The sequence below is a fragment of the Phacochoerus africanus genome, chromosome 1 (assembly GCF_016906955.1).
Source record: "Phacochoerus africanus isolate WHEZ1 chromosome 1, ROS_Pafr_v1, whole genome shotgun sequence".
NCBI lineage: Eukaryota > Metazoa > Chordata > Mammalia > Artiodactyla > Suidae > Phacochoerus > Phacochoerus africanus.
This window is the reverse complement of record NC_062544.1, coordinates 68,095,198-68,108,078: the sequence shown is the minus strand read 5'-3', so window position 1 is coordinate 68,108,078 and position 12,881 is coordinate 68,095,198. Positions and strand designations below refer to the sequence as shown.

General features: G+C 35.0%; 1 protein-coding gene across 1 annotated transcript in view; it reads right to left on the bottom strand.

Annotated features, from left to right (window-relative positions):
• The window catches only part of LOC125111908 (cadherin-10), a 110,282-nt gene that overhangs the window by 19,235 nt on the left and 78,166 nt on the right, over positions 1-12,881 (bottom strand). Inside the window, exons 5-7 of the mRNA XM_047754062.1 lie at positions 3,322-3,509; positions 1,777-2,030; positions 867-1,003 (exon numbers count right to left, since the gene is read on the bottom strand). Coding sequence (XP_047610018.1) covers positions 867-1,003; positions 1,777-2,030; positions 3,322-3,509 — 579 coding nt within the window. The remainder of the gene's footprint in view (positions 1-866; positions 1,004-1,776; positions 2,031-3,321; positions 3,510-12,881) is intronic.

Genomic DNA, 12,881 nt, shown 5'->3' with positions numbered 1-12,881 from the left:
TGGATAGGGCTGGCTTCATGGGCCTCTGTAAGGGCCTCACACTTAGAAGGGCCCCACCCACTCTTGCGTAATGCTCTGCTGTTGCCATATTAAATTCTTAATCATTTTTTAACAAGAGGCTGACAATTTCATTTTATAATGGGCCATAAAAATTATGTAGCCAGTCCCGTATATGGGCAAGAACTTTTGCAAGTAGAGATAGATATGATTTTGAATGTTGGCTCTGTCTGTTATTAGTTGGATGAAATTTTATAAATTAGGCATAGAACAGGTATTGAATCTACAAACAGACTGACTAGTTTCAAATGCAAGTTTTAGTACTTCTGGCATTGTGACTTTGGACAAGCTAATAAAATCCCTGGAGTCTTATTTCCTTCTCTGTTAAATAAGGTAAATCAAAATATTAGGAGGAAAAATTAAGTTAAAATTTTTAGAATAATTTCTGGCACAGAGGGTTTAATATTGGCTATTATTACCAATAACTTTGTTTCCTCATGTGTAAAAAAGGAACTAATGATATCCACCTATGTGTTTGTTATTAAATAAAGGTCTCTTAGAATTTTGGCAGAGGTTTTAATTGATAGTGCCCATGCAACAAATTTAGTACATTTCACTTTCCTCCAAAGAGAGTATCTTTTGTTCCCAATTCTAGTTCATTCTTATTAGTTAACATTAAATGTAGATTTGTGGTTGCCTATAGCTATTTCTCAGTATATATAGAAACTATTGAAAACAATTACAGTGTTGAGAGACCTTTTAAAACCTTAGATTAAAATTATAATTCATGTACACAATGAGAAGGAATTATTTTTCATATAAAAAAACTACAAATATGCTAAATATTATATACATAAAATTCATCTTACTGATTTCAGCAGCTATAACAGTAAGATTGTGCCACTGAGACAGTTCACGGTCAAGTGGTTTTGATGTATAAAGGGATCCATTTCCAGAATGGATGTTAAAGATCCTGTCAAGGTCAGTATGGCGATCTAAGGAGAATCTGAGCATAGAGGGCAGAGAAAAACACAGGGCATTATTACCAAGGGCTTGGAGGAGAAAATGGTAAAATTCAAAGACACACATATAGTGATATATAATAATTTCAAGAAAGGACATAGTACTGACCCAGAATGCAGACTATTTCAACAATTTATCTCTCATACACATAAACACACACACTCTCTGGCCCTCCCCTAGCCCCCTCCCCCCCCAATTGAAATGACTCTGATCTTTCTGGAATATTATACATTTTTTTTTGATATACCAAAACAACTAAACTTTCCCCTTTGATGGCTGGAGTACAGAAGAGTTCCTAAAACCATAACTACATTGTAACATTGTCATGATTATATTCTTCTTAATTATTAAAACTCCTCTCAGCCTCACAAATTATTTAAAAACCCTAAAGCACAAATAAGTTGATTTAGTTACACTAAAAATGCAGAGCGGACATAATGCCCTTTATCTGTACCAGGGATCAGAACAACAAATACCTTAAAGATACAGTCAGAGAATACGAGCTAAGTTGCAGGCTAAATGGCATGATTAAACCTGAAGCAAACTATGAAACTCGTGCCTACCCTGCCCCAGAACAGAGAAAATTTGTTTTAAACACTTGTGTTCATTAAATGGATGCACAACTTATGGAGAGACTCTCTTATCTTTCAGTGTGTTAAATGCTTTAAATAGAATTCGACAATCTCTATATTTACTTCAGTCCTTTTTTTTTTTTTTTCTTTTTCTTTCTTTCATCCTAAACATAAGCATCATTACCTAATGGGGCTGGAAGTAGAATCTGGATCCCTCGCCATCACAGTTCCAATGATGGTGCCCACTTCAATATCTTCATGAACCTCAAACAGATAGGAGGACCTACTGAAAACAGGAGGTTCATCCACATCTTCAATAGAGATTTTCACAATTGTTGTATCTTTAAATGGCCCTAAGTAATAAAAACGTGGATCCACGTGGGTATTTTCTGCTTCAACCTTCAGAGTGTAAAGTCTTCGGCTCTCATAGTCAAGTGGCTATATTAAAAATAAATAAGTAAATCATCAAATTATATTGTGGGAAATTGAACTGTATGTTCTTCCAAGTTACAGTATGATTTTTAAAGCCTACTTGAGATCTGTCAAGTTGTTCATTAACTGTAAATAATTAAAAGCAATAAAAATATATAATCCTTACATATTAGATAGGATTAAGTTTTTACTTTTTATGTATTTAAAATGTAATACTTCAGAACATAGGAAAGTGAGGTTTTAAATTTTAGAGAAATTAAAAAGGATTTTAAGACCTGTCTCATAAAATGGTAACTCATTAAAAAATACGGCTGGTGGATTGTGTTAGTAGCAGTGGCTACTGATAAATTTTTCTAGACAAAAAAACACAGTAATCTTTTAAAACATATATTGTGATATTTCCATTCAGTTTAATGGGATCATGGTATCACATAAATTTGGATGAAATTTTAAAGACTAATATAAAACTGTAAACAGTTGTATGAAACATTAAAAATAAGAAAAACCTTGGGTAAAGAGAAAAATTTTGATAGTTAATTGGTAATTCTATTGCATTATGAAAGAAAAGGAACTTAAATATTGAGTTGGTCACTCCTTTGCTATCCATTTAAAGACAGCTGTTTTTTTACCTGGGGCTTTAAAATAGACAGGATATTTTTGTGATTAACCAGTGGTTACTTCAGGCAAATAGAGAATTCAAGGTATTTTATTTCACTAGGACCTAAATTTTACCGTGCCTTGATTTTTTTTTTCTGATAGTGATGGTACTTTCCCTAATTAAAAAAAAAATCTAGTTACCTTCAAATTATATTAGTGAGCATATGTTAGCAGAAAAGTTTAATTTATGTAGCAGAAGGGGAAATGTGAACAATGAAATTATCTTCCAATCCATGATGTCTCTTTTTATTAGCAACTCTAATTATTGCTTCATACATCTGGATAGATGGCATGCTACTTATGCCTCCAAGTGTGATGATATATTGCTATTATTAGTTATTAACTATTTTTAAGAAAACAACGTTAATAAGGGGCTTTTATTACTGTAGCTCAGAAATATGATCACATATATATTAGCTTGGCTTTTAAATTTTGTCAAATTTCAGGTTTCATGTTTCAGTCAACAAAAATATTTGGTAAAAATGTCCAAGGAGACTTTTGGCTTTATGCCCCTCATAATACATATTTATATTAGAATAAGGCAGTGATATTTCTTAATGGACAATGCATGAATGGATAACACATATAGAAATATCTACTTTCTAAACAGTCAAGTGATTATTTCGCTGATGTTCTGCACCTTTTTCACAGTTATAATGCCTTCCTGTGTGTCCTTCTCAGTAATGATGTCAAACATATCTGTCCCATCTCCATCAATAATTCGGTATTCAACTTCAGCATTCTTCCCAGTGTCAGCATCAGTGGCTTTGACACTTCCAATAGCTGTGCCAACTGGGGAGGATTCAAGGACCCGAAGGTGGATGGTATCTGTCAAGAATACAGAGAGAAAGAAAAAGTAAGAGATTTCTCAATAGAGTATTCAAAGACAAAATATTATGAAAGAATGTTATAAATCTTAAGCTCTGCATTAAATGTTGACTAATTAATAAGTAGAAGACACATCAGATGGATAAGTCTAGGCACAGAAAAAGTGGAAATTTTGTCTGTACCTATTATAAATAGTGAGACCCAATCTCTAATCATATCAGAAATTCTAGTTTTTAAGTGAGCATGTTATTATTTTTTTGCATTCACACAAAGAACTAGAGATTAGCTTTGAATGCCGTTGTGTACCTGTGTGTGTTTATACGATCAGAACAAATCATAGAATATACCGTAGATATTTATATATTGCAGTGAAAATATTTTTCAATGTTTTTCCTTTGTTGTTTTTAGATATTTACTACTCAGTTGACTTCAGCTGCAGGGCAGAACATTACACAATTCCATGAAATCAGCCATTGTAGGGAGGAAGCCTACCTCTGTTTGTGACAGGTGACACAAAGGCTAGTCTGTGGGAGAAATAAAAAGATGCCCTTCATGGTGTCAGTGTAAAAACACTAAATTCTGGCAAATTCCCATCCATTCCAGAGCAAAACAAGAAATATCTCAGCCCATGGTACACCTACTTATGCTTCCAGCAGGAACAACCTCTACTGCTAATGAGATTTATGTTTTAGTACCTGATCATAAACTACATTTACTGACAGATTAATCGACCCGAAGCACACTTCTGATTACAGCACCTTCTTGCTCATAAACCTTAAGTAATTCTCCTTAATATACACAATAAAATCCAGATCTCTTAGCTAGTCATGCTCATGCCTGAGTATATCTTTCCTAAAATGTGTTTCCTTTAGTTGCTTCCAGGAAAGATGTGCACCAAACTGGACTTTTCAAAGTCTTCTTGCCAAAAATATAAATTCCGTACATCTCTCTGTTTTTCACATACTAGTTCCCTCATGTAAAGCTCATCCCCAACTACCCTCAAAAAACCATAACACAGTTTACTAAATCTGAGAAAATGGCACTATTATGTGCTGAGTGTTTAGGGAGTCATGGCCCTCAAAATTTATATATCGAACTTCAAACCCCTATTCATTACTTCAAAATGTGACTGTTCCAGAAGACAATGTCTTTAGAGGGAAGTTAAGGTTAAACGAGAGCATTAGGATGAGTCCTAATATAACATGGCTAGTGTCCTAAGAAAATTTGGGCACAGGTGCAGAGGAAAGCCTTTGTGAAGACAAGAAGAAGATGGCCATCTACAAGCCAGCGTAAGACCCTAAGGAACCCCCTGATCTGAATTTCTACTTCAAGAACTGTGAGAAAATCAATTTCTATTATTTGACCCACTCAGTCTGTGGTACCTTGTTATGGCAGCATTAACAAATACAGGCACCTGTGTCTGCTCAGTTTGAAAAGTCCTTTCCTAGGAGACATTATTAAGACACTTGGTATCACAATCCAGTTAGCCTCTTAATGTGTACTTTTAAATTCTTTTTCTATGATTTTTCTCTCTATCAATCACTCTTCACATAACTTGAAATTGTTGGGCATTGTATTATTCACTTGTTAATCTGTGTGTACCATGAGGATGGTACACAAGACAGACAACTTTGTATTTTTTTTTTACATTCTATTCCCATAGTATTTCTTTGAGTATAGTAGCCACTACATACTTATTCTTTTTTTTCTTTTTTGGCCACAGCCACAACATATGGAAGTTTCTGGGTCAGGGATCAAATCCGAGCTGCAGCTGAGACCTAAGCCACAGCTGTGTCAATGAAGGATCCTTAACTCACTGCACCAGAGCAGGAACTCCCTATATGCTTATACTGGGTAGCTGACAAACTTCCTAATTTATCCAGCAGGTCCTATACTTCAAATCTCAGATACACTCAGTAAACACTGAAGCTATATTATCCATTGAAAACAATAATTTAATCAATTGTTACTGAGGGTTTCAAAACCTTTGATAGGTCCCTTTGTACTTAAATCATACATAGACTGGACCTCCAATAGACTGGCTCCTCTTTCCTGGTATTCTCTCCCTTAATTAATAACACTTATCTTCTTTAGGTTTTTCCAGTAAGTTTTTATTCTTCAAGTTAATACATGTTTCCTCCTTAGAAGACATTTTCTGAACAACTCTTTGCCTGGAACCTCTAACTCTTCCTTTTGACATATATCTATTTCACCATTCTTCTACCACAAAACATCATCAACTTTAGCCTACTTTCTTCAATGACTTTCTTTAACAAATTAAATATTAGAAAAGGAGCATCTCAATAAATTGATTTGCTATACTGCAGCAGAAGTAGCTTCTCTAAAATATAAAAATGGTGTCACATCTCTACTGAAAGCATTTATTATTAATGTTAGGATAAATTCTTAATTTTTTCATTTCATTTATAATGAAATGTTTTTTTTTAAACTTTAGTACCAAGATTATCTATCCTCAAACCTAGAGTATATGTGGAACACAGTCACAATAATGTTGTTTAATGAATGATCAGTTAACCAGACCAAAAATATTGCAAATACATGGAATATAAACAAAATAAATACAAATAATATTCATGATTGGATTGATATATATATAAAACCTGCATGCATGCACCATCTACAAAGTACAGATTCTTTTCAAGTAGGCATGAAACACTGAACCCAACTTGACCAATTATTGTTATCAGACATGTTTAAATACATTTTAATAAATCAGTACATACTAAATTCCCTGAGCAGGCTACAATTAAGGTAGAGGTAAATACAAAAAAAAAGATTATCCTCCCAATACTCATGTCCTTAAAAATCTAGAAGAAAATTAAAAATAACTTCTATGTTACTGATGGTTCAAATAAGATAAAATTGGAAGACTTAAAAAAGTTGCAAAAGCATCCAAACACCTACGGTCAGTTAATCCTACAAAGGAGGCAAGAATATAAAATGGGGAAAAGAGAGTCTCTTCAGTAAGTGGTGCTAAGAAAGCTGGACAGCTGCATGCAAATCATTGAAACTACAACACACCCTCACACCATGCATAAAAATAAACTCAAAATGGCTTAAGACTTAAACATAAGACACCATAAAGCTCCTCGAAGAGAACTTGGGCAAACATTCTCTGACATCAACTGTACAAATGTTTTCTTAGGTCAGTCTCCCCAAGCAATATAAATAAAAACAAAAATAAACCAATAGGACCTAATCAAACTTTTTTTTTTGTCTTTTTGCCTTTTCTAGGGCTGCTCCCATAGCATATGGAGGTTCCCAGGCTAGGGGTTGAATCGGAGCTGTAGCCGCCGGCCTACGCCATAGCCACAGCAACGCGGGATCCGAGCTGTGTCTGCGACCTATACCACAACTCATGGCAACGCTGGATCCTTAACCCACTGAGCAAGGCCAGGGATCGAACCCACATCCTCATGGTTCCTAGTCAGATTCGTTAACCACTGAGTCATGTCAGGAACTCCAGGGCCTAATCAAACTTATACATCTTTGCACAGCAAAGGAAACCATAAGAAAAAAAAAGACAACCCAAGAATGGGAGAAAATAGTTGCAAACGATGCAATGGACAAGGGGTTAATCTCTAAGATATACAAACAACTCATACAACTCAACAACAACAAAAAATCCCAATTGAAAAATTTGCAGAAGACCTGAGTAGCCATTTTCCAAAGAAGATATACAGATGGCCATCAGGCACATGAAAAAATGCACAACATCACTAATTATTAGAGAAATCCAAATCCAAACTACAATGAGGTACCATTTCACACTGGTCAGAATGGCCATCATTAATAAGCCTACAAATAATAAATGCTGGAGATGGTGGGGAGAAAAGGGAACTTTCCTTTGCTGTTTGTGGGAATGCAAATTGGTACAGCCACTAGAGAAAACAGTATGGAGGTACCTCAGAAAACTAAATATAGAACTACCATGTGATCCAGCAATCCTACTTGAAGCATATATCCGGACAAAACTTTCATTGAAAAAGAGACATGTACCTGTATGTTCACTGCAGCACTATTCTCAATAACCAAAACATGGAAACCAACCTAAATGTCCATTGACAGATGAATGGATTAAGAAGTTGTGGTACTTATACACAATGGAATACTACTCAGCCATAAAAAAGAACAAAATAATGCCATCTGTGGCAACATGGGTGGAACTTGAGATTCTAATACTATGTGAAGTAAGTTAGAAAGACAAATACCATATGATATCACTTACATCCAGAATGTAATATATGGCACAAATGAGCCTATCTACAAAAAAGAAACAAACTCATGGACATGAAGAACAAACTTGTGGTTGCCAAGGGGGAGGGAATGGATTGAAATTTTGAGGATAGTAGATGAAAACTATTACATTTGGAGTAGATAAGCAATGAGATCCTGCTGTACAGCACAGGGAACTCTATCTAGTCACTTGTGTTGGAACACGATGGAGGATAATGTGAGAAAAAGAATGCATATATGTGTAAACTAGGTCACTTTGCAGTAAGACAGCAGAAATTGACAGAACACTGTAAATCAACTATAATAAATATTTTAATTGTAAAAGAAATGAAAAGAAATTAAAATATGTGGTACAGAGAAAAAATTATTCTACTTAAAGTAACTTACAATTTTATGTGCAAATCTTCTAGAGAAAAGAAAAATGAGGACTGTTGCACAGCTTATTATATGCGCTCAGTAGCGTAAGTCCATGGTACCAAAACCCGACAAGAAATGTCTGGGGGTTTCTTAATGTGGGTTCGAACTCAAGCTGTACCATACCTGACTGTATACTATTCAATGAGTTCAGTTTTAATTTTTAATTCATAATCACATATGCAGTATAAAGTTGAGTTTGTTAGGAATAATATTCTAATCACTTTACTATTAACTAAATTCCAAACTCAGTTTTAATTTCACCAGCTTTTCCATTAAAGTCTTTTCAAAGATCCTGTTTTGCTTTTGGAAGTCATGCCTGTTTTTTCTCCCCCAATCTGTGAGAGTTCTTCCATTTTCCATGCCTTCTATAACTCTGACACTTTTAAAAAATACTGGTCAGTTATTTTGTAAAAAGTCTTTCAACCTGGGTCTGTCTCAGATTTTTTTATGATTAGATTGAGTTATGGATTTGGTCAAGGATATTATAAAAGTGATCTGTTTTCACATCAGGGAGCATGTGATGCCAATACATCATATGACTGATGATGTTAACCCTGATCACTTGGTTAAGAAGATGTTTCTGCCATTTTTGAATATTTCCTTTGTTAAGTCTTCCTCCCTTCCTTACTTTCCTTCTTTCTTCCTATCAATATAGAGACAAGGAATTTATTTTATTCTATGTGTTTTAATCTAAAAATACAGTTATTTATTGTTTTATGCAAATTCTCACAGGTGTGGTCATTGGGTAATATTTTATTATTATTATTATTTTTTTTTCATCTTTTGTCCTCTTATGGCCACACCCGCGGCACATGGGGATTCCCAGTTGGAGCTACAGCTGCCGGCCTATACCACAGCCAAAGCAATGCCAGATTGGAGCCACGTCTGCATCCTACACCACAGTTCACGGCAACGCCCGATCCTTAACCCATTGAGCAAGGCCGGGGATCAAACCTGCAACCTCAGGGTTCCTAGTCAGATTCCTTTCCGCTGCACCACAACAGGAACTCCCATTGGGTAATGTTTTAGGTTGGCTCTACTTTTTTTTCACCATGCCTCCATCATTTATTTATGGGTTTTTTTTTTTTTGGGTGGGAGTACTTCCTTAATTCCCAGTATCACAAAATATTCAGGTTCATCTTATATTTTTCCTGCCCAAGTCCTAAAATCAATTGTGTCTCCAAGTAAATCCTCATTTCATTTAATGTAGTGAGAATCAAAATTTTAAAACATTGTATAGTATTCAAAAATTTTAATAAATGGAATAACTCTTTTTTCATAATGCAATATGAAAATTGCAAACATGTCAGAAAACCAAAAGGAAGGTAACTGTATTTGAAATAAAAAATCTAATTATATCTTTAATATAAAAGTTTAAAGAACAATAAGTAATTTCCTTTTAATATATAACTGATTTTTGTTTTAGAAATAAAAGTATTTGTACCTTTCAAAATTAATTTAGAGTGCTATGATTTATACTATTATAATTTGTCTTTTCAGCATAAGAGAAAACCCTGTAGTACAAGAGAATAAAAATATTTAAATAGAAATATTGTAATATTAGAACTGGTTATACAAATCTTTATATATAAATTCATAATTGTAAAGGAGGTGCACATTTTTGCATTAATCATAGTTACTGTAAAAGGCCTAGAATTCCATTCCATTAGAATAAAACCAAAAAACCCTAATGTCCAAATACCACTCACCAACACTGTGTTTTTTCTTTTTCTTTTCTTTTTTCTTTTTGTCTTTTTTAGGGCCACACCTGTGCATATGGAGGTTCCCAGGCTAGGGGTCTAATCAGAGCTGTAGCTGCTGGCCTGTGCCACAGCCACAGCAATGCCAGATCCAAGCTGCATCTGCGACCTACACCACAGCTCAAGGCAATGCCGGATCTGTAACCCACTGAGCAAGGTCAGGGATCAACCCGCAACCTCATGGTTCCAAGTCAGATTCGTTTCCGCTGCGCCACGATGGGAATGTCTGTGTTTTCTCTATAATATAAACTAAGCCTTCTTGGAGATTTACTATTTTTAAGTCTGATGAATGGAAAGGAAGGTGAGATTAGGTTTCCTTGAGATAGAAATTAAAAGATGTATCAGAGATTATCGGAATCATAGAAAAGTGCAAAGAAACCAACCAACTTGCTTTTATTCACCAGCACTTTGAAAACATGAAAATTTTCAAATTTTGAAAATCATTGATAAATCAATAATTATTTAGTTGATTAAAACACATAAAATCAGGAGTTCCCGAACTCAGCAGTTAAGGAACCCAACTAGTATCCATGAGGACTCGAGTTCAGTCCCTGGCCTTGCTCAGTGGGTTAAGGATCCAGGTTTGCCATGAGCTGTGGTGTAGGTTGCAGATGCAGCTCGGATCCTGCATTGCTATGGCTGAGGTGTAGGCCGGTGGCTACAGCTGACTGAACCCCTAGCCTGGGAACCTCTACCTGCCCAATGGGTGTGGCCCTAAAAAGACAAAACAAAGAAACAAAAAAAAACCCCATAAAATCAGATTAGGTTTCTGGCAGTATAAGTTAGTTAATTCAGTTCAACTTTCGCGTTTAAAAGCAACATTTGTGGATCATAGAGCTAGAGATACACCTTTCAAGGCATTAATAAAGCACAAGCTCCAACCTGAATGAAAAATGAGAACCTAGAGAGGTAAGTAGAAAACTGAAGCCTCCTTTTGGTCAGAGGAAAGTTGCTATTTTCACAAAATTGATCTTTATTTTTATGGTCTCTTGAAGCAAGGAGAATAAATATCAAACTCTAGGTTCTCCACAGGGTAGTTACACAGCCGCAAACAGTTTCCCCAATAATCTAGAACTAGTAAGTGATTTGCATTCAGCGGAAGGGTGATCAAGCCACCGTTCACAGCATTCTACATCCATAATGTGTGTTTAGATAACCCTGGAGAGCTCTAATTTCACAAACATAGGCAGCTTTAACTGCTAGGGGAGAAAGACAACATTGGCATCCACAGCACAGTGGGTGAAGAATCGGGAAGCAGTCTACAGTTACTTCAGGGAGAATCAGAGTATGGACAAGAAAATCACTGTGATTAGGCCACTGAGAGGATAACTCCTTGCTACTTCATCGCACAACTTTCTCCCCCAGATGCCTGTTACAAAGGTGAAAGACATTAATAGCACTGGAAAATGTATTATAACTCAATAAAAATAGTTATAAATACTTGGCTTTTAAAGCCACAAAGGAAGGAACATGATGGAGTGAGTGAGGTGCCATAAGATGTAGAACATGTCAGTGCCTGTTGGGGTACACACACATACACACACACACACACACACACACACCCATATGTGTGTATATAAATATAGATACAGATACACACTCATGCATATGTACGTACATATACATATGTAAATACATATGGAGCCACAGGAAAAGACAAATTAACAAGGAGACAAGGTAGTCAAAGAAGTGAATGAAAAACAATTTATAGTAAAAGAGACAAGACAAACAGCAAGAAATATACTGGATCTTAAGCAAATGCAAGATTTGCAAATGATGGGATATCATTTTACAGCCATTAAATTAACAAAAAATAAAGTCTGACAAAACCAAATGGTAAAAGTATGTGATCTAGTAGGAACTATTACGCGGAGCTCACGGGGGTTAAATCTGGCACAATGATTTTGGGAAATGTTAACTTCCTAGAGTACCAAAATACCAAAATCTAGGTAGCTTAAAACTATAGAAATGTATTGCCTTACAGTTTTGAAGACTAGAATTCTGAAATCTAGGCATCTGGCAGGGCCATTCTGCCCTTGGCAGCACTAGGGAAGATCCTTTGCCTATTTTAGATTCTTGTGTTTGCCAATAATGCTTGGTAATCCCTGATTTGTAGATGCATCTCTCCAGTTACATGACCATCTGTTCCCTGTATATTAACATTGTCTTCCCTCCGTGCATGTCTCTCTTTGTGTCGAAATTCCCTCCTTTAAAGGACACTATTCATATTGGATTAGGGCCCCAACCTAATGATTTTTTAACTTAATCACCTCTGTGAAGACCTTATTGCCACATATGGTCACATTCTGAGGTACTGGGGGGTTAGGACTTAAAAATATGTATTTCTAGGGTACACAATTCAACCTAAAACAGGATTATAGGATGTAAAGTTAAATATTACCATAAATAAAATCCAGCAATGAGCATGAGAAGAATAGCTGCAGAAATGCCATACAGAATATTGTTTACAAAGTTTTAAAAAACAAAGAGCAAGAGACCCCCAAATGTGAAACGACATAAGAATAGGTAAATAAACTTACATTATCATACTTCCCAACATTCCAAAAGTGAAAACTATGAGCTATAATTATATTGGAAAAAATATGGATGAATGTTAGATCCATCACATTAAGTGGAAAAAAGCAAATTTCAGAAAATTCTATATAGTTTGATATTATTTTAGTAAACCATAAATAACAATGATAACTAATATTTTGTTTTAGAATACATAAATACTACGTATATTTATATATGTGAATAATCTCTCAAGTACACACACACACACACACACATGCACAAAATTCAAGGATCATGCAGTGAAAGAAAACTATTTTTAAAGTACTTACAATGCTTTAAAATGCTACTACTTATATTCTCTTATAGTTATTATAAACTACATGAAAACTTAAAACAGGCAAATAAATCCATATACATCATA